We start from the raw sequence: 23,532 nt of genomic DNA, 5'->3' as shown, positions 1-23,532 counted from the left end.
AACGGTGAGCAAAAATCCCAGAACCACACGGGGGGACCTAGTGAATGACCTGCAGAGAGCTGGGACCAAAGTAACAAAGCCTACCATCAGTAACACACTATGCCGCCAGGGACTCAAATCCTGCAGTGCCAGACGTGTCCCCCTGCTTAAGCCAGTACATGTCCAGGCCCGTCTGAAGTTTGCTAGAGTGCATTGATCCAGAAGAGGATTGGGAGAATGTCATATGGTCAGATGAAACCAAAATATAACTTTTTGGTAAAAACTAAACTCGTCGTGTTTGGAGGACAAAGAATGCTGAGTTGCATCCAAAGAACACCATACCTACTGTGAAGCATGGGGGTGGAAACATCATGCTTTGGGGCTGTTTTTCTGCAAAGGGATCAGGACGACTGATCCGTGTAAAGGAAAGAATGAATGGGGCCATGTATCGTGAGATTTTGAGTGAAAACCTCCTTCCATCAGCAAGGGCATTGAAGATGAAACGTGGCTGGGTCTTTCAGCATGACAATGATCCCAAACACACCGCCCGGGCAACGAAGGAGTGGCATCGTAAGAAGCATTTCACGGTCCTGGAGTGGCCTAGCCAGTCTCCAGATCTCAACCCCATAGAAAATCTTTGGAGGGAGTTGAAAGTCCGTGTTGCCCAGCGACAGCCCCAAAACATCACTGCTCTAGAGGAGATCTGCATGGAGGAATGGGCCAAAATACCAGCAACAGTGTGTGAAAACCTTGTGAAGACTTACAGAAAACGTTTGACCTGTGTCATTGCCAACAAAGGGTATATAACAAAGTATTGAGAAACTTTTGTTATTGACCAAATACTTATTTCCCACCATAATTTGCAAATAAATTCATAAAAAATCCTACAATGTGATTTTCTGGATTTTTTTACCTCATTTTGTCTGTCATAGTTGACGTGTACCTATGATGAAAATTACAGGCCTCTCTCATCTTTTTAGGTGGGAGAACTTGCACAATTGGTGGCTGACTAAATACTTTTTTCCCCCACTGTATATACACACACACACACACACACACACACACACACACTACCGTTCAAAAGTTTGGGGTCACTTAGAAATGTCCTTGTTTTCGGAAAGAAAAGCAATTATTTTGTCCACTAAAATAACATCAAATTGATCAGAAATACAGTGTAGACATTGTTAATGTTGTAAATGGCTATTGTAGCTGGAAACGGCTGATTTTAAATGGAATATCTACATAGGCGTAGAGAGGCCCATTATCAGCAACCATCAGTCCTGTGTTCCAATGGCACGTTCTGTTTGCTAATCCAAGTTTATCATTTTAAAAGGCTAATTGATCATTAGAAAACCCTTTTGCAATTATGTTAGCACAGCTGAAAACTGTTGTGCTGATTAAATAAGCAATAAAACTGTTATTCTTGAGACTAGTGGAGTATCTGGAGCATCAGCAATTGTGGGTTTGATTACAGGCTCAAAATGTCCAGAAACAAATAACTTTCTTCTGAAACTCGTCAGTCTGTTCTTGTTCTGAGAAATGAAGGCTATTCCATGCAAGAAATTGCCAAGAAACTGAAGATCTCGTACAACGCTGTGTATTACTCCCTTCACAGAACAGCGCAAACTGGCTCTAACCAGAATAGAAAGAGGAGTGGGAGGCCCCGGTGCACAACTGAGCAAGAGGACAAATATATTAGTGTGTCTAGTTTAAGAAACAGACGCCTCACAGGTCCTTAACTGGCAGCTTCATTAAATAGTACCCGCACAACACTAGTCTCAACGTCAACAGTGAAGAGGTGTCTCCGGGACGCTGACCTTCTAGGCAGAGTTGCAAAGAAAAAGCCATATCTCAGACTGCCCATCTTAATCTTTTCTTTTTATTGGCCAGTCTGAGATATGGCTTTTTCTTTGCAACTCTGCCTAGAAGGTCAGCATCCCGGAGTCGCCTCTTCACTGTTGACGTTGAGACTGGTGTTTTGCGGGTACTATTTAATTAAGCTGCCAGTTGAGGACCTTTACCTTTCCATGGTATCAAGATCTTATCTATTTTTGCTAACTTTCTATTAAAATGTATTGGAGTGAGATCATTTATTTATTTTGGATATGTTTTCCGACTATATCCACATCACCATCAGACCATTTTATTGGTAAACTACACGGTAATATAAAAATTGTATTTTTTGTGATCCAATACGTAATATAGTACATTCATCATAATTTGGTTGTAATCCAGAGAGGTTAGAAAATGTATCTAGATCCTCTATGAGGCTGTGGAGGGATTCAAGTTGTGGATTTAAAAGAAAACATGAATCATCAGCGTACAATGACACCTTTGTTTTTAAGACCTGGATTTCTAATCCCTTGATATTATTGTTGGATCTGATTGTAATAGCTAACATTTCGATGGCCATAATAAATAGATATGCTGATAGTGGACAGCCTTGTTTTACTCCTCTTGACAGTTTAAAACTTTCTGAGAAATAGCTATTATTTACTATTTTACACCTAGGGTTACTATACATGATTTTAACCCATTTTATAAGAGATTCTCCAACATTGAAATGCTCCAGGCATTTATATATAAATTCCAGTCGTACTTTATCAAAAGCCTTTTCAAAGTCAGCTATGAATAGCAGGCCTGGTTTCTCAGATTTTTCATAGTGTTCTATTGTTTCCAGTATTTGCCTTATATTATCTCCAATGTATCGCCCATGTAAAAAACCTGTCTGATTAGAATGAATAACGTCCGACAATACCTTTTAAATTCTATGCGCTATACATTTTGCTAGAATTTTTGCATCACAACACTGAAGTGTAAGGGGCCTTCTAATTTTTTTAAATGGACAGGATCTTTATATTTCCCACTTGTATCCTGTTTCATTAATAATGAAATCAGACCTTCTTGAGTGTCAGATAATCTACCATGTACATATGAGTGGTTAAAAAATGCTAATAATGGTCCTCTGAGTATATAAAAAAAGGTTTGGTACACCTCAACTGGTATGCCATCCAACTCTGGAGTTTTCCCGGACTGAAAGTCTTTAGTTGCATCCAGAAGTTCCTCCTCTGTAATTTCACCTTCACATGATTCTTTCTGTATGGCTGTTAATTTTACATTATCAATAGAAAAAAAATCCATACAATTAGCTTCAGTTAGAGGAGATGGAGGCGACTGAAACGAAAACATATGCTAAAAGTACTTTGTTTCCTCCTTCAAAATATAATTTGGTGAGTCATGGGTGACTCTGTCATTTGTAATCAGTTTCAGTAAATTATTTTTGGTAACATTTCTATGTTTAAGATGAAAAAATAATTTGGTGCATTTTCCCCCATATTCCATCCAGTTTGCTTTATTTTTTATAATCTATTACACTTGATCTTTCTTGAATAAGTTCCTCCATTTATTTTAGTTTTTTCTCTCATTTATTCTGAGCCTCTATGTTACAGTTTTTATTGCTATCTATCTGTTCTGTTAGACCTTCTATTTCCTTTGTTAGTATGGACTCATTTGACCTACATTTACATTTACATTTTAGTCATTTAGCAGACGCTCTTATCCAGAGCGACTTACAGGAGCAATTAGGGTTAAGTGCCTTGCTTAAGGGCACATCGACAGATTTTTCACCTAGTCGGCTCAGGGATTAGAACCAGCGACCTTTCGGTTACTGGCACAACGCTCTTACCCACTAAGCTACCTGCCGCCCACCTTAAATTGAGTTTCCTGTAAACAATAGATATTCTATTCCTTCTCTTTGAGCCAGGTAAATATTGTTGTTCTTTTTTTTATTATCTGCTAAGCCATTACAATTATAACTGGATATACTTATTTCACCCTTTACCATAATGAGATACAAGTTTCAAATATATTTATCATAATATATGTTTGTGAATGTACCATTAAATAGTACCATAGTGATTGAGTGTCCATATAGCTGTACCATGATATCTGCATTCCTACTAAGTAACCATCCAATGGTTCTCCACTATTCCCCCAGCTAAAGCCCCTCCCCGTCCCAAGTTGGGTTGTCATCCCAGTGATCGGCAGACCACCCCCGTCTCCCCGGATCCCTAGGCCCACCGAGAGGCCAGGACCCATCCCTTGAAAACAGCAGCAGGTCAACCGCCAAAAGCATTTCCAATGCTCTCACCTCAATTTGCTTTATATATATATATATATATATATATATATATATTTAAAATATTTATCTATTCAAATATCTTGCATATATTAAAATGTCCATCATTATCAATTAATATGCGTAATAATGTCAGCAGTTCATGCAAAGGATTGCTACCTATAACCCGGATTGCCATTGCTTTACATTACATTTTTGTCAACAATTATTGTGGTTCTTCCAATATTCTCCCTAACATCCTTACCCCCTTGCAACAGATGTGGGGTACATACACACACACACACACACACACACACACAAACCCTTTCCTCCACTATCAACCATAAACTCAGATGCTCAACGGTTGTTACATCCCAGAGCCCAACTCAAGAGAGGACCTGATTTACGAATGCATATACAGTTACAGCTGTTTGAGAAAGCATGCAAGATTGAGCAAAAATTGACAAAAATAAGAGATTTGATTAACCTATGTCAAGTCCTAGGTGATGGAGATCAGATCCACCCGCTTACCCTGAAACACAAACACTCTGGTCCCCCGTTGTAACCATTTTCCCAAGCATCTCTGTGCAGACAGACTTTTGATTATTTTGTGCCACCAGGGCCACAATAATATGACCCCTCTCTGATTGCCCGAGTGTGACCCCCTCCCCATGGGTTACTGCAGCCAGTGTTGCCAGCACTGCCACTACCTGGGTGGGGGTACCGCACCGGAATCCCCACCAGCTAGGAACAAGGTCATCAAGGTTCTCATTAGCAGCTTTGAGAATTTCCTTGTATGTTATGCTCTCCCATCAGGGGGCTCTGGTTTTGTAGGACCAACCCTGCCAGGCAGGCTCAGAATCTTGAAGGGGTGGTGCTGCTCTAATAGGTCTCTGGCCGCAATTATCTTTCTGTTTTGGCTGCATATAGGCAACTTACAGCAAGGACATAAAACAGATGGGGACTTCTCTTTGGCGTACGGGTCGCTCAGGTGGGTGTCTAGGGTATAGTGTTGGGGACCGTTCCATCATGATAGGACAATAAAAAATAAACTACATGTATACTTTATTTTAGAATGTATATCCCTCATCTGCACAAAATTGAAAGCTCTCTCTCACAACCCATGCTCACAGACACACATTGGTTCTGGGATATGCAACCATTTCCTTTCTCACTCACTTAAAGCCATACTTTTCCAAACACAAAAACACACACCACACCTTTCATCACAATACATCCACACATACCCACATTTGCCTTTCTATGTCTTCTGTTTGCTATGTTTTTATCTCTACTATGTTGAGTAATTTTGTGTTCTAATTAGTTACAGTTGAAGTCGGAAGTTTACATACACTTAGGTTGGAGTCATTAAAACCTGTTTTTCAACCACTCCACAAATGTCTTGTTAACAAACTATGGTTTTGGCAAGTCAGTTAGGACATCTACTTTCTGCATGACACAAGTAATTTTTCCAACAATTGTTTACAGACAGATTATTTCACTTATAATTCACTGTATCACAATTCCAGTGTGTCAGAAGTTTACATACACTAAGTTGACTGTGCCTTTAAACAGCTTGGAAAATTCCAGAAAATGATGTCATGGCTTTAGAAGCTTCTAATAGGCTAATTGACATCATTTGAGTCAATTGGAGGTGTACCTGTGGATGTATTTCAAGGCCTACCTTCAAACTCAGTGCCTCTTTGCTTGACATCACGGGAAAATCAAAAGAAATCAGCCAAGACCTCAGAATTTTTTTTTGTAGACCTCCACAAGTCTGGTTCATCCTTGGGAGCAATTTCCAACCGCCTGAAGGTACCACATGTATCTGTACAAACAATAGTACGCAAGTATAAACACCATTGGACCATGGTGTTTATACCGCTCAGGAAGGAGACGCGTTCTGTCGCCTAGAGATGAACGTAATTTGGTGCGAAAAGTGCAAATCAATCCCAGAACAACCGCAAAGGACCTTGTGAGATGCTGAAGGAAACAGGTACAAAAGTATCTATATCCACAGTGAAATGAGTCCTATATCGACATAACCTGAAAGGCCTCTCAGCAAGGAAGAAGCCACTGCTCCAAAACCGCCATAAAAAAAGCCACACTACAGTTTGCAACTGCACAAGGGGACAAAGATCTTACTTTTTTGAGAAATGTCCTCTTGTCTGATTAAACAAAAATAGAACTATTTGGCCATATTGACCATCGTTATGTTTGGAAAAAGGGGGTCGCTTGCAAGCCGAAGAACACCATCCCAACCGTGAAGCATGGGGGTGGCATGCTTTGCTGCAGGAGGGACTGGTGCACTTCACAAAATAGATGGCATCATGAGGAAGGAAAATTATGTGGATATATTGAAGCAACATCTCAAGACATCAGTCAGGAAGTTAAAGCTTGGTCGCAAATGGGTCTTCCAAATGGACAATGACCCAAGCATACTTCCAAAGTTGTGGCAAAAAGGCTTAATGACATCAACGTCAAGGTATTGGAGTGGCCATCACAAAGCCCTGACCTCAATCCTATAGAAAATGTGTGGGTAGAACTGAAAAAGCGTGTGTGAGCAAGGAGGCCTACAAACCTGACTCAGTTACACCAGCTCTGTCAGAAGGAATGGGCCAAAATTCACCCAACTTATTGTGGGAAGCTTGTGGAAGGCTACCCGAAATGTTTGACCCAAATTAAACAATTTAAAGGCAATGCTACCAAATACTAATTGAGCGTATGTAAACTTCTGACCCACTGGGAATGTGATGAAAGAAATAAAAGCTGAAATAAATCATTCTCTCTACTATTATTCTGACATTTCACATTCTTAAAATAAAGTGGTGATCCTAACTGACCTAAAACAGGGAGTTTTTACTAGGATTAAATGTCAGGAATTGTGAAAAACTAAGTTTAAATGTATTTCGCTAAGGTGTATGTAAACCTCCGACTTCAACGGTATATATGAAGATGTATTATTTTGCTAGTTATCCTTTCTTCTAATGCCATCTTATCACTTTATAAAATACTATAAATACTATAAATGTGTTTTATTATTACGATACCTACCATGGCTAGTATTGGGTGTTTCATTATTCGACTCCTCTATTAGAACTTTCAGAATAGCCTTGGAGTAGTCTTTGTGTTGCGGAACATTTGGTAGTCAATATACAGTTTATCGACTACGAGAGCAACGCGCTTCCCTTTTAATCTATTTTCCTTGAAGATTGGATACAGAACTTTGCGCAGTTCTGCAATCTCCTTCATGAGCTGATCATTCATGCCTATTCTGGTGCCAGCAAGTCTTTTACCTAAGCTTTTAACCATTACTTTATCCTTAAAGAAATCAAATTTAGCAACTATTGGACACTCATATCTCTGTTCTCTTTGTCCGAAACGGTGTTCACGTTCGAGTTGGATTTTATCAAGTGAGATTTGAAGCGCTGTAAGAAAGAAGTCCTTCACTATTTTCTCGGTATCCTCTCCTTCTTTTTCTTGGATACCCGTAAGTACTAGATTTTCTCTCATAGATCTAGTCTGTATATATACACTGCTCAAAAAAATAAAGGGAACACTTAAACAACCCATCCTAGATCTGAATGAATGAAATAATCTTATTAAATACTTTTTTCTTTACATAGTTGAATGTGCTGACAACAACATCACACAAAAATTATGAATGGAAATCAAATGTATCAACCCATGGAGGTCTGGATTTGGAGTCACCCTCAAAATTAAAGTGGAAAACCACACTACAGGCTGATCCAACTTTAATGTAAAGTCCTTAAAACAAGTCAAAATGAGGCTCAGTAGTGTGTGTGGCCTCCACGTGCCTGTATGACCTCCCTACAACGCCTGGGCATGCTCCTGATGAGGTGGCGTATGGTCTCCTGAGGGATCTCCTCCCAGACCTGGACTAAAGCATCCGCCAACTCCTGGACAGTCTGTGGTGCAACGTGGCGTTGGTGGATGGAGCGAGACATGATGTCCCAGATGTGCTCAATTGGATTCAGGTCTGGGGAACGGGCGGGCCAGTCCATAGCATCAATGCCTTCCTTTTGCAGGAACTGCTGACACACTCCAGCCACATGAGATCTAGCATTGTCTTGCATTAGGAGGAATCCAGGGCCAACCGCACCAGCATATGGTCTCACAAGGGGTCTGAGGATCTCATCTCGGTACCTAATGGCAGTCAGGCTACCTCTGGCGAGCACATGGAGGGCTGTGCGGCCCCCCAAAGAAATGCCACCCCACACCATGACTGACCCACCGCCAAACCGGTCATGCTGGAGGATGTTGCAGGCAGCAGAACGTTCTCCACGGCGTCTCCAGACTCTGTCACGTCTGTCACATGCTCAGTGTGAACCTGCTTTCATCTGTGAAGAGCACAGGGCGCCAGTGGCGAATTTGCCAATCTTGGTGTTCTCTGGCAAATGCCAAACGTCCTGCACGGTGTTGGGCTGTAAGCACAACCCCCACCTGTGGACGTCGGGCCCTCATACCACCCTCATGGAGTCTGTTTCTGACCGTTTGAGCAGACACATGCACATTTGTGGCCTGCTGGAGGTCATTTTGCAGGGCTCTGGCAGTGCTCCTCCTGCTCATCCTTGCACAAAGGCGGAGGTAGCGGTCCTGCTGCAGGGTTGTTGCCCTCCTACGGCCTCCTCCACGTCTCCTGATGTACTGGCCTGTCTCCTGGTAGCGCCTCCATGCTCTGGACACTATGCTGACAGACACAGCAAACCTTCTTGCCACAGCTCGCATTGATGTGCCATCCTGGATGAGCTGCACTACCTGAGCCACTTGTGTGGGTTGTAGACTCCGTCTCATGCTACCACTAGAGTGAAAGCACCGCCAGCATTCAAAAGTGACCAAAACATCAGCCAGGAAGCATAGGAACTGAGAAGTGGTCTGTGGTCACCACCTGCAGAACCACTTCTTTATTGGGGGTGTCTTGCTAATTGCCTATAATTTCCACCTGTTGTCTATTCCATTTGCACAACAGCATGTGAAATGTATTGTCAATCAGTGTTGCTTCCTAAGTGGACAGTTTGATTTCACAGATGTGTGATTGACTTGGAGTTACATTGTGTTGTTTAAGTGTTCCCTTTATTTTTTTGAGCAGTGTAGTAAGTATTCTCTCAGAAAGTTGTTCTCCTTTCTAAGTTCCTTAACGTCCGTTTCTATCTTCGTGACTGTTCCTTTTAACTTTTTTGTATCTTTCTCCATTATCACAGCTTTTTCGTCACTCATTTCAAGGCTCGCCTTCAACTCCTTTACATCCTTACTGACTAATTCTTGTATGCCTAGTTTGTCATTTATCGACTTCAACAGATCGCTTTCCACACTTACCAGTCCCAGTGGTGAAAAGCATAAATCATCTGTATCCGTCGAAGAGCCGCGTTTTCTCTTGGAGATTGATTCTCCATGTTTAACGTTACCCTCCGTCATGGTTGAGTGTTGCTTGTTGTCGTAATATTTGTCGATAAATTTCTCTAGTCTTATGATTTGTTTTGTTGTTATTATCCAGATTGAATGTTATTACCAAGGAGTATATGAAGCGCTAATATTTAGTCTAACTTACTGATATTGAATATGACGTTTTTATCTTGAGGTGATTCGCACCGCTGTGTGTTCAATACACCATCTTGTCACACCATCTTCAATACGCCATCTTGTCACAGCAGGTTGTTTTGCCTCCTTTTTGAGTGTTTTATGGGATATTAGCCAATGGAAAAACTATAGTCCAATTAGCATTCACTTATAACCTTTCAAATACTGCCATAAAAATGTTCCAAGGTTGGGGATTATTAGCTATAGTAAATAGCTGTTTGTTAGCCAGTAAATCATATGAATCCGAACGCAAAGTTTCACCGTGGAGGAAGCAACTCCTTTATGTTTAGGTCCTGCAGGTGCAGGACGTTTAGTGCAGCTTGGGTCTCTGTCTCAGTGTACTCAATCCTTCTGCCAGTTGTCCAGACCAGTCCAGTCCTCCTCACACACACACAACCACATGTTCCCCAGATAGGAGTATTATTTCAATTGCAAACAGGAAGCTCTGCTCTATGTACAACAGATTGCCCCTCCACGCATGGAAGCAACAGCTACCAAAATACTATCAATCAGTCTAGTGGCTCTGTAAAGGACCAAGAATGGAACTGAAGTCGTATACTCTGTGTGTGTGTGTGTGTGTGTGTGTGTATCTTCATGGAGGTTGAGTGCGTGAGCTGGATGGCCTTTATGTTTGCAGTGTTTTTTTCCAGCCTTGTTTTAAATCAGGTTCAAGGCGAATCAGCAGATCAACATTATGAAGAGATTGGACGATTAGAAATAACTGCCCACATAGCAGACTTTGGCTTATGACCCTGAAATGGGGTGTGCTAATTCTTTGTTCGTTTTAAAATTAAGTTTCTTCAGTGAGATTACATTTACATTTTTACATTTGTTGTCATTTAGCAGACGCTCTTATCCAGAGCGACTTACAGTTAGTGAGTGCATACATTTTCATACCAAGTGTGATTGACAGGTGCGAAAACTGAAATGACAGGGAGGGCAAACCGTGTCTGTATAATGATCACTTCAGTGGTCAATGGCCCGGTCAAATCTTAGCCCACAGGGGATTGCAAAGGGAGGGGGAATGAATTACTTATCTTGTGCTTACAATGGCTTTATTCATACACAGCAACTGTTCAGCCACAATGCTCCTGCTTGCCACTCAAGAGAAGAGATGCCCTCTCTTACTCCTGGGACAACGGGGGAAAAGTACTAAAGCTATTAAACCGATGGAGGAATTTAGAGAAGGACCTCTTACACAAACATTTGCAGGAAAAAAAACATCCAAGTGCTTGGGTACTTAGAGAGGTCAGGGGATACAAAACTAGGACCCTCAGCCCTTGTGGAATGTTGACAGATTGCTCAACATTTTCAAGGCACTTTCTCACTTCTGGAAAAAAAAAATCAGACAAAATAAAAAACCTGACCCTTACTCCTCTGACTTGGAAACTTGGATTAAAGCTTTACAGCTTACATTTAAATTGGGTTTTGAGGGGAAAATCAAGCATTATAGAGTCATACTCTCTCTTTCCATGCGAGACAACATGCTCTGCTCGAGTGACTTTCACCTATTGGATATTAAAAGAGAGCAGAATGGGCCTTACACTGTTAGGCAAACCAGGTTGCTGAGAGAAATATAGTGCTCTTGCTTGTGGTGTTGGGTAAGTGCAATTAATGTGCTATTTTGCTATGAGATCATGTCTTTAATAGCACTGAGTGATAGGCCTAACCATTACACTAGCCTACAAATCAGTACTGTAAAGTTGTCAGAGCTTAGTGTCGCAGCTACAAATCCATACCACACCAGACAACGTACGGTACATAAACTACAGCATGGTTCTCCATATTATGGCAGGCAAACTAATGCCAGTTGCAAACAGGTCATTTTCTCCTATTAGACTCCGCTACTACGGAGTTAAAATCTGAGCTAAAGGGACTGGAACCTCTGATAGGTCACTGGTGCCACAGACGTTGTGGGAGATTGTGTCTGCCCTCGTGAAAAATATGCCAGTTTAACCGTTTAGATTAGATTAGTTCCCATCCGCCACCACAGAAAGCCATTTCAACATGCCATGAGGTCATAGGGGCAGGAGATTTGGGGGTTCCCATTAGTTTAACATCGTCCATCATCTGGGCCATTACTGTACCTACGCCAGTTGGCCAAGGAAAACAATGGCAGGAATTGATCACAATGGGTTATCAGGGTCCGTACCGGTCTGAAACTCACATCTACTCACCGATAACCTTATCTTATTCCCTAAAGTGTAAACAACTAGGAAATGGGCTAAATCATTCAAATAAAGTCAGGGTGTTTTGTTTTTGATGTGGAAAGTTCATGGCAAATGCCATGCTATGTTCATAGGTGTACCCACACGATTTCCATTCTAAACACATTACTTTGTCACCACCAGTCCACTGGGAGCAAAGCATTCCATATCAAGACCCTGTTAATCACAACAAGCATTAACCTAACACAATATGATATTTGATCATTTGCTGCCTTGACCTTTATAATATTACTCATCACAACAACTTATGTTATCAGTACATAGTGTGGTCAAAGTAAGTGAGGGGCCTGTCTGTACTCACCTGCAGGTGGGCTCACGTGGACGGTGTACTGGCCCTTCTGGGTGTGGAAGCTCTTGACACTGGTGGTCTGGGTGTCCTGTAGGTCTGACGATGAGGACGATTGGAGCTTCTTTCTCTCAGTCTCGATGTGTTTCATCAGGATGGTGGTCATCTTGTCGCCTCGGCCCCCACGGACCAATGCCTTCTTTAGCAGCACTGACTGGGCCTCCTGCAGACTGGACAGGAGAGACAACAGACAGTCAACAGACTGGGCCTCCTTCAGACTGGACAGGAGAGACAACAGACAGAATGTCAACAAGTACGGTAACTAAAAGTGTGTACAGTATAACTCATTTTTGTGCGTCTGTTACTACTGACAGCGATTTATAACACTAGATTGGCAGCCAGCTAAACTCCCTGGCCTAAAGATTTACTCACTGTAATATTTACATGGGGAACATCAGATACACTATTATAGTGTATTATGCCAGCAACAATAACTAGTTCATTGAATTAGAGCCTTATATGATCAGTATCCACTCTCCTACAGCTTCTGCCAAGAAATGAAAGAAATCCCATGACATGTTCATCCATGTTTTTTTTTAATACACAGTTATCCGTTTATCAGCTTGTTGGGGCAGACACATTGACTAGGCCGGGGACTTATCGGCCAGACACCATGTCTTTCTCAAGCCCTAAAGTCTTATTGGCCCAGGGTTGTTTGGCAATTCACAGTTTCCATGGCAAATGGATAAAACATGGAAAAAAGGGGCAGGAGCTTAGCCAATGTTGTAAGCAGGGTCTGGATAACTTTTTTGATATTGCCCAAGTAAACCTTGTAGCATGTATTTACAGTACATTTGAGTGTACCTGCGGCACTCTCAATAGAGTACACACACACACACACAACCTCACCCACCTTATTTTTACTCAATCATACAGTAATACCATTTTAGTACGCCTTGTAAGCCAGCAACCTAGATGTTTTTATTTGTATTTCTCTATAGTTGTTTTTCTAACACACCCCAAAAGTCTGCTCAGACTTCATATTTTTTCACACAGGATGAGTGAGTCTCAAGTGAGCCATGAGAGCAATGTGTCTGACATACTGTAGACCATAACACAAACATAAAAACATTCACCTTAAACATTCAACTTAAATAGTGTTTCACTGCACTAAAGCAGGAGCTGGATGTATGAAAGATAGTTTTACGTAATGGAAAGCCTGTGTAAAAGTAAGGCAATCGTGGGCGGTTGTTATTTGAGAGAGGCACTATATCAAATGAGTCATTACAAAAAAAAATACATTTGGCGCACTCTCTACTAGGGATGGGCGGTATCCAGATTTTCATATTGTCATACCGTCCTTCTCTCATCCCGGGAAATACGGTATTACCGGTTTAGTACACAAGGGGGCACTAAAAACCGAAAAAAAATCCATTCTATTACCAGAATACTAACAAAATTAGCATAAGTACTAGCGAATTTCCATAGACGCTGCTAGCAAAATATGCTAACGAGGGCAAACGAAAATAAACTAATTGCAAAGAGAGGAAATCCAGCTCATAAAGTTATACATATATAGGTAGTAGCTACCAACTGTAATTTTTGTTGAGTTTGGACATTTATATGCAAATGTGAACGAGAGACATTGTGCAAATGAACAAAGTTTTGACGCATGCTTATTTGAAGGCACACTGGCTCTGGAGCAGCATGTGTACAAGCTGTGTCTGTGTGGAGTCTGGAGTCGCTAGGGCAACAACCTACCTGCCTGCTCTGCTCAGAGAAGAGGGGGGAGGAGCAGACTGAGGGGCCGAGAAGGAGAGAAAAAAAACGTCAAGTAAATCAATATAGAAGTAGCAGCTGTACAGATAACTCATCCAAAGAGCTTTGACTTCTCAAACCTGGCAGAAAGCTAACACTATATGATGCCCCATCTCCTTACTAATTTAGCCACTTACTTAGCTAACTAGCAAGTTAAACCAAATACACAGCTGGCTGAACTGTTCTGGGAAACTACGGTAAGCCTCAATGTAAAATAGTGAAATGAAGAACGCGATCTGCTTTATCTCCTAACATATTGCACAAGTTGACTGCAGGTATTTACTTAAAAAATAGCTACAAATATTAAAATGTATTGAAAAAAATAGTAACTGGATGGAAAAACCAGGAAATCCAGTCTATTTCCAAATACCCCGGTATACGATACAGTTGAAGTCGGAAGTTTACCTACACCTTAGCCAAATACATTTAAACTCAGTTTTTCATAATTCCTGACATTTAATCCTAGTAAAAACTCCCTGTCTTAGGTCAGTTAGGATCACCACTTTATTTTAAGAATGTGAAATGTCAGAATAATAGTAGAGAGAATGATTTCTTTCAGCTTTTATTTCTTTCATCACATTCCCAGTGGGTCAGAAGTTTACATACACTCAATTAGTATTTAGTAGCATTGTCTTTAAGTTGTTTAAATGGGTCAAACGTTTCGGGTAGCCTTCCACAAGCTTCCCACAATAAGTTGGGTGAATTTTGGCCTATTCCTCCTGACAGAGCTGGTGTAACTGAGTCAGGTTTGTAGGCCTCCTTGCTCGCACATGCTTTTTCAGTTCTGCCCACATATTTTCTATAGGATTGAGGTCAGGGCTTTGTGATGGCCACTCCAATACCTTGACTTTGTTGTCCTTAAGTCATTTTGCCACAACTTTTGATGTATGCTTGGGGTCATTGTCCATTTGGAAGATCCATTTGCGACCAAGCTTTAACTTCCTGACTGATGTCTTGAGATGTTGCTTCAATATATCCACATAATTTTCCTTCCTCATGATGCCATCTATTTTGTGAAGTGCACCAGTCCCTCCTGCAGCAAAGCACCTCCACAGCATGATGTTGCCACCCCCATGCTTGACGGTTGGGATGGTGTTCTTCGGCTTGCAAGCCTCGCCCTTTTTCCTCCAAAAATAACGATGGTCATTATAGCCGAAAATTTCTATTTTTGTTTCATCAGACCAGAGGACATTTCTCCAAAAAGTACAATATTTGTCCCCATGTGCAGTTGCAAAACGTAATCTGGCTTTTTTATGGCGGTTTTGGAGCAGTGGCTTCTTCCTTGCTGAGCGGCCTTTCAGGTTATGTCGATATAGGACTTGTTTTACTGTGGATATAGATACTTTTGTACCGGTTTCCTCCAGCATCTTCACAAGGTCCTTTGCTGTTGTTCTGGGATTGATTTGCACTTTTCGCACCAAAGTACGTTCATCTCTAGGACACAGAACGCGTCTCCCTCCTTAGCGGTATGATGGCTGTGTGGTCCCATGGTGTTTATACTTGCGTACTATTGTTTGTACAGATGAACGTGGTACCTTCAGGCATTTGGAAATTGCTCCCAAGGATGAACCAGACTTGTGGAGGTCTACAATTCTTTTTCTGAGGTCTTGGCTGATTTCTTTTGATTTTCCCATGATGTCAAGCAAAGATGCACTGAGTTTGAAGGTAGGCCTTGAAATACATCCACAGGTACACCTCCAATTGACTCAAATTATGTCAATTAGCCTACCAGAAGCTTCTAAAGCCATGACATAATTTTCTGGAATTTTCCAAACTGTTTAAAGGCACAGTCAACTTAGTGTATGTACACTTTTGACCCACTGGAATTGTGATACAGTGAATTATAAGTGAAATAATCTGTCTGTAAACAATTGTTGGAAAAATTGCTTGTGTCATGCTCAAAGTAGATGTCCTAACCGACTTGCCAAAACTATAGTTTGTTAACAAGAAATTTGTGGAGTGGTTGAAAAACAAGTTTTAATTACTCCAACCTAAGTGTATGTAAACTTCCAACTTCAACTGTATATATGGTATACCGTCCAAGCCTACTCTAGTATCTCAAGGGCTGACCCTTGAAAAACATTTGGTTTTGTAAAATGAATAACAGCACCGAAACCTTGATTTAATCCTAGTACCCAAATTAGTTTGACAAACTCCAGTGTACCAATAGATTATACATGTATTTTGTAGAAATACAAATAATAAACCAAGTGAATCGCTAACATGCTGACCAAACGGCCCGCGTTGCATGCGCGAGTGTTGCAAAATCTATTTACACATACATGTTATTCAATCATTTCATCCAAACTGCACGTGGGTGATTGAAAGATGAACGAGGTCCACACTCCAGTCCAGTTGGTGGCGGTAATGCGCCTTAAAAAGTTGTTTGCCAACCACTGTATAAAATCCACACAAGAAGAATGAACGAGGAGAGATGAATCAAAGAAAATTAACTAGGTTTCCCCTTTTATCTGTGGATTAATTGTCAGAGTTGAGAACACACGATTTTGTGTGACTCAAAATGGGTCAGAATTCTACAAAATCAACATGCGCACGATGGCGCACGCACAGAGCCGGTTTGGTTAGCAATGTATGAATCTCTCGTAGCTGAGAGACACTTGAACCTTGAAGTTGGATATGTTTTGGTGATAGCATCATTTTTGATATTCTCCAGCTGAATATGTAGTCCTGACCTGCACTTGACCGACCATAACTTGTGTGGGGGGGGAAACAGAACTTGAAACAAACATCCAACATCAAACAGATTCAGCGGAGGTGCATAGTGGGGGTAGGGATAAAGCCAGTGTTATTCATTACAGTGAGGACTGTGGTGAATGCAAAATCAAACAAATGGGAGGCCAGTTCATTCAAGCCTAGGAAATCATCATTGGGGTGATAGACCTCAGTCTATGTTACAGGCTCCACCATACCTCCCATAATAAAGACATCCACCAAATCACTATGTTTTAATGCGATCATTGTTTACTTAACAACACACCAATGTGGAAAACCTCTAGGAATGAGCTCTACATTTAGATAGGATGTGGTTCAATTATGTTGAAAGATCTAAAAAGTCTAATCTCTCAACACATTGATCAACAACAACGTGAGAGCATGTTGACATTTAGTGTGTCACAAGTCCATCAGGTGGATGTTAGCGTGCCTGCTGTAATATGCTGGCATTTCAATAGTCTATTGTGTGCATGCTGTTTATCTAGGGTCGACCCCTTCCTTCCCTGGCTGAAGTCAGTGCACTGCAGACAGGTCCACTCTGCAAGATGGAACTCCTAGATTACCGCACTGCTTTCACACACACAGCTCCGTTCTGCCTAGTTGAAAACGCTCCGTCGTGTCATAGCCCACTCTGTTGGGCAGACATCGGTTTGTGCGATGCCGTTCCCAGATTACAGCACTATTTTTTCAGACGGTTAGTGGTTCGGCCTCGTTTCAGATGCCTATGTCATACTGTGGAATGTTTTAATTATTTAACTAGGCAAGTCAGTTAAGAACAAATTATTATTTACAATGACAGCCTACACCGGCCAAATCCGGACGACGCTGGGCCAATTGTGCGCCGCCCTATGGGACTCCCAATCACAGCCGGTTGTGATACAGCCTGGAATCGACCCAGGGGGTCTGTAGTGACGCCTCAAGCACTGAGATGCAGTGCCTTAGACCACTGAGCCACTTGGGAGCCCAACAAGAATTCTGAGTGCACTGTGCCTGCAGACAGGGTGATCTTACACAGAGTCCACCTGTGGCCGAGCCACTAGTACAGCGCTGCATGGACCTGTTAGGAGTATTTACCTACATTACATACTGCATTTACCTTCTTATGGATACCTGTTGAGTACCATGGACCTAGTGAATCAGTGACCCAAGATACAGTGGGGAGAACAAGTATTTGATACACTGCCGATTTTGCAGGTTTTCCTACTTACAAAGCATGTAGGAGGTCTGTAATTTTTATCATAGGTACACTTCAACTGTGAGAGACGGAATCTAAAACAAAAATCCAGAAAATCACATTGTATGATTTTTAAGTAATTAATTTTTCATTTTATTGCATGACATAAGTATTTGATCACCTACCAACCAGTAAGAATTCCGGCTCTCACAGACCTGTTAGTTTTTCTTTAAGAAGCCCTCCTGTTCTCCACTCATTACCTGTATTAACTGCACCTGTTTGAACTCGTTACCTGTATAAAAGACACCTGTCCACACACTCAATCAAACAGACTCCAACCTCTCCACAATGGCCAAGACCAGAGAGCTGTGTAAGGACATCAGGGATAAAATTGTAGACCTGCACAAGGCTGGGATGGGCTACAGGACAATAGGCAAGCAGCTTGGTGAGAAGGCAACAATTGTTGGCGCAATTATTAGAAAATGGAAGAAGTTCAAGATGACGGTCAATCACCCTCGGTCTGGGGCTCCATGCAAGATCTCACCTCGTGGGGGCATCAATGATCATGAGGAAGGTGAGGGATCAGCCCAGAACTACACGGCAGGACCTGGTCAATGACCTGAAGAGAGCTGGGACCACAGTCTCAAAGAAAACCATTAGTAACACACTACGCCGTCATGGATTAAAATCCTGCAGCGCACGCAAGGTCCCCCTGCTCAAGCCAGCGCATGTCCCGTCTGAAGTTTGCCAATGACCATCTGGATGATCCAGAGGAGGAATGGGAGAAGGTCATGTGGTCTGATGAGACAAAAATAGAGCTTTTTGGTCTAAACTCCACTCGCCGTGTTTGGAGGAAGAAGAAGGATGAGCACAGCCCCAAGAACACCATCTCAACCGTGAAGCATGGAGGTGGAAACATCATTCTTTGGGGATGCTTTTCTGCAAAGGGGACAGGACGACTGCACCGTATTGAGGGGAGGATGGATGGGGCCATGTATCGCGAGATCTTGGCCAACAACCTCCTTCCCTCAGTAAGAGCATTGAAGATGGGTCGTGGCTGGGTCTTCCAGCATGACAACGACCCGAAACACACAGCCAGGGCAACTAAGGAGTGGCTCCGTAAGAAGCATCTCAAGGTCCTGGAGTGGCCTAGCCAGTCTCCAGACCTGAACCCAATAGAAAATCTTTGGAGGGAGCTGAAAGTCCGTATTGCCCAGCGACAGCCCCCGAAACCTGAAGGATCTGGAGAAGGTCTGTATGGAGGAGTGGGCCAAAATCCCTGCTGCAGTGTGTGCAAACCTGGTCAAGACCTACAGGAAACGTATGATCTCTGTAATTGCAAACAAATGTTTCTGTACCAAATATTAAGTTCTGCTTTTCTGATGTATCAAATACTTATGTCATGCAATAAAATGCAAATTAATTACTTAAAAATCATACAATGTGATTTTCTGGATTTTTGTTTTAGATTCCGTCTCTCACCGTTGAAGTGTACCTATGATAAAAATTACAGACCTCTACATGCTTTGTAAGTAGGAAAACCTGCAAAATCGGCAGTGTATCAAATACTTGTTCTCCCCACTGTATTTACTTAGTGACAGTTTAGCATTAGCATCGTGGAGTGCAAAACAATGAGAATAATTGGAGTAGGACCCCTTTTAGCATGTTCCAAAAAGGTTGCCTAAATCAACTCAGAGTAACTTGAAACCAAGTTGGAGCAACGTGCCACCATAAGAGGTTTAAAAGCGCTTTGGACAGGGAATTAGTTTAACTAAAACATTATGAAAGTAGTAGGACACGTCACTAAAATTCTATCTAATATCCTGATCCCTGGGTGTTGTCGCTGGGCAGAATGATTAAGAGACAAGGGAATAAAGATAGAGAGATAAGAAGAAGTCAAACTATGCAGAGGCACTGGGGTCATACTCTAAGAACAAATAGGGCTTATGTATAACTGTCTCGGGACCAGACTAAACCCAGACGAGTGTGTGTCCGTGTATGTATGATGACAGGGAGCAGGGAGCCGGCCTGGTGGTCTGAGGCATTTAACTTGACTTAGACTGGACAGCAAACAGAGCAGAGATGGCTGGTCAATGGACAGTGGTTGTACCTATTCCATCAATCTTACCTACAGCAGCACACTCTAGCAGATTGCATATAATCCTATAGAATGGCCATAGTAATGCAGACAGCTTTGGCTTTGGTTCACAATAAAGACAAATGTGCTCCCATTCCATAGTTTGAGTCAAAGCAGTATACTAATACCTCACATGGGCTGCATCCCAAATGGCACCATATTCCCTATGTAGTGCAATACTTTTGACCAGGGGCCATAGGGCTCTGGTCAAAAGTAGTGCCCTACATGGGGAATAGGGTGCCATTTGGGACACAACCATAGAGACATGATTAGTTGAAATCCAACATACTGCGGTGTTGAGGCCTGCAGAGATCAAACTGTTTACATGGATGAGGAAGCAGGGTTAGTGAAATGTGAACTCAGGAATGAGACGAGAAGCAGAGCCAAAGACGAGAGAAACCGCTCCGTCCTTTCCAAGATGCATTCAATCGCTCCTGGGTTTTACGTCTCTACTATGTGTTTTTTTTTCCTCTCTAAAAATGTCATTGTACACAGACACAAACACAAGGCTCAAATCAAACAACGCTCCTTTAAATATTTTGAAAGATTGCTTTGTTTGTAGTGATGCATGTGACATAGGGTGATGCTCTAGCTTTGGCTGGAGCATCAAGTTGGTTTGCCATGACAATACAAGACACAAAATCAAGTAGTAGTCAAGAAGACATTTGTTATATTGTAAATGTCAACAGCCTTGGTATAAAAAACTATGTTGAGGTCGCTGGTCGCAACTGCAACTGCAACAACATACAATTTCACTATCCACATCATCAGAAACGATTATGGTGATTCGGTCCAAATTCCCACAGAGCTGGACGCCTCAGGCCTAAAGTGGATATCTCTTTAGCAGACAGTGTTTTTGCTGCTTTTGCGAATGAGTAGCAGTGGCTGCTGGGGGTTGTAAAGGGAAACTCTGTTTTCCTCATTAGTCCTCATTGGAGACACTAGGGGCAATGCTCCTCAAATATATAAAAAACCTGACTAAGTGACTGGCCTCAGTACAGTAATTGATAATGTTATATAGTTCTCCCTAGCACTACATGTCTTGCAGGATATTCTTTGTATTTTTAACATTTTTGATTTAACCTTTATTTAACTAGGCAAGTCAGTTAAGAACAAATTCTTATTTACAATGACGGCCTACCAAAAGGCGAAAGGCCTTCTGCGGGGACGGGGGCTGGGATTATTTATTTCTATATATATATAAATATAGGACCAAACACACATCACAACAAGAGAGACAACACAACACTACATAAAGAGAGACCTAAGACAACAACATAGCATGGCAGCAACACACAACACAGCAAGGTAGCAACCCAACATGAAAACAACATGGTAGCAACACAACATGGCAGCAGCACAACAAGGTAGCAGCACAAGACATGGTACAAACATTATTGGGCACAGACAACAGCACAAAGGGCAAGAAGGTACAGACAACAATACATCACGCAAAGCAGCCACAACTGTCAGTAAGAGTGTCCATGATTGAGTCTTTGAATGAAGAGATGGAGATTAAACTGTCCAGTTTTAGTGTTTTTTGCAGCTTGTTCCAGTCACTAGCTGCAGCGAACTGGAAAGAGGAGCGACCCAGGGATGTGTGTGCTTTGGGGACCTTTAACAGAATGTGACTGGCAGAAAGGGTGTTGTATGTGGAGGATGAGGGCTGTAGTAGGTATCTCAGATAGGGGGGAGTGAGGCCTAAGAGGGTTTTGTAAATAAGCATCAACCAGTGGGTCTTGCGACGGGTATACAGAGATGACCAGTTTACAGAGGAGTATAGAGTGCAGTGATGTGTCCTATAAGGAGCATTGGTGGCAAATCTGATGGCCGAATCGTAAGCTGGCTCGAGAGCACCCTTACCTGTCAATTTATAAATTACGTCTCCGTAATCTAGCATGGGTAGGATGGTCATCTGAATCAGGGTTAGTTTGGCAGCTGGGGTGAAAGAGGAGTGATTACGATAGAGGAGACCAAGTCTAGATTTAACCTTAGCCTGCAGCATTGATATGAGAAGGACAGTGTACTGTCTAGCCATACTCCCAAGTACTTGTATGAGGTGACTACCTCAAACTCTAAACCCTCAGAGGTAGTAATCACACCGGTGGGGAGAGGGGCATTCTTCTTACCAAACCACATGACCTGTGTTTTGGAGGTGTTCAGAACAAGGTTAAGTGCAGAGAAAGCATATTGGACACTAAGAAAGCTTTGTTTTAGAGTGAGTATAATAGTGAGCCGGCTGAGTATAAGACTATCATCTGCATATAAATGGATGAGAGAGCTTCCTACTGCCTGAGCTATGTTGTTGATGTAAATTGAGAAGAGCGTGTGGCCTAGGATCGAGCCTTGGGGTACTCCCTTGGTGACAGGCAGTGGCTGAGATAGCAGATGTTCTGACTTCATACACTGCACTCTTTGAGAGAGGTAGTTAGCAAACCAGGCCAAAGACCCCTCAGAGACACCAATATTCCTTAGCCGGCCGACAAGGATGGAATGGTCTACCGTATCAAAAGCTTTGGCCAATAAAAGTAGCAGCACAACATTGCTTAGAATCAAGGGCAATGGTGACATCATTTAGGACCTTTAAGGTTGTAGTGACACATCCACAACCTGAGCGTAAACCAGATTGCATACCAGAGAGAATACTATAGACATTAAGAAAGTCAGTCAGCTGAATATTGACACGTTTTTCCAACACTTTTGATAAACAGGGCAAAATAGAAATTGGCCTATAACAGTTAGGATCAGCTTGAGCTCCCCCTTTAAATAAAGGACGCACCGTGGCTGCCTTCCAAGCAATGGGAACCTCCCCAGAGAGGAGAGACATGTTAAAAAGGTCAGAGACAGGCTTGGCGATGATAGGGGCTACAACCTTAAAGAAGAAAGGGTCTAAACCATCTGACCCAGATGTTTTATTTGTGTCAAGTTTAAGGAGCTCCTTTAGCACCTCGGACTCCGTGACCACCTGCAGGGAGAAACTTTGTAGCGGGGCAGGGGAAAAAGAGGGAGGAGCATCGGGGCTAGTCGCATTAGATGGACTGGGAGATGAGGAAATGTTGGACGGGCAAGGAGGCATGGCTGAGTCAAATAGGAATCCTGACTTAATGAAGTGGTGATTAAAGAGCTCAGCCATGTGCTCCTTGTCAGTAACAATCACATCATCAACATTAAGGGACATGGGAAGCTGTGAGGAGGAGGGTTTATTCTCCAGGTCTTTAACCGTTTTCCAGAACTTCTTGGGGTTAGACCCACAAAGAGAGAACTGCTCCATTAAGTAACTAGCTTTAGCCTTCCGGATAGCCTGAGTGCACTTATTTCTCATTTGAATGAGAGCCAGTCAGCATGAGTAAGCGTGTGCTGAGCCTTTCGCCAAATGGAATTCTTGAGGTGAAGTAACTCTGCCAGATCACGGTCGAACCAGGGGCTGAACCTGTTTTTAATTCTCATTTTCTTTATGGGGGC

The 23,532-nt window shown here is 42.2% G+C and overlaps 1 protein-coding gene across 1 annotated transcript in view; it reads right to left on the bottom strand.

The window, feature by feature from the left end:
• The window catches only part of LOC121567411 (latent-transforming growth factor beta-binding protein 4), an 88,441-nt gene that overhangs the window by 54,598 nt on the left and 10,311 nt on the right, over positions 1-23,532 (bottom strand). The window contains exon 4 of the mRNA XM_045220831.1: positions 12,224-12,438. Coding sequence (XP_045076766.1) covers positions 12,224-12,438 — 215 coding nt within the window. The remainder of the gene's footprint in view (positions 1-12,223; positions 12,439-23,532) is intronic.

This window comes from Coregonus clupeaformis, chromosome 6, assembly GCF_020615455.1.
Source record: "Coregonus clupeaformis isolate EN_2021a chromosome 6, ASM2061545v1, whole genome shotgun sequence".
NCBI classification, from domain to species: domain Eukaryota; kingdom Metazoa; phylum Chordata; class Actinopteri; order Salmoniformes; family Salmonidae; genus Coregonus; species Coregonus clupeaformis.
The sequence above is the reverse complement of the archived record's forward strand: the minus strand, read 5'-3'. Positions and strand labels throughout refer to the sequence as shown.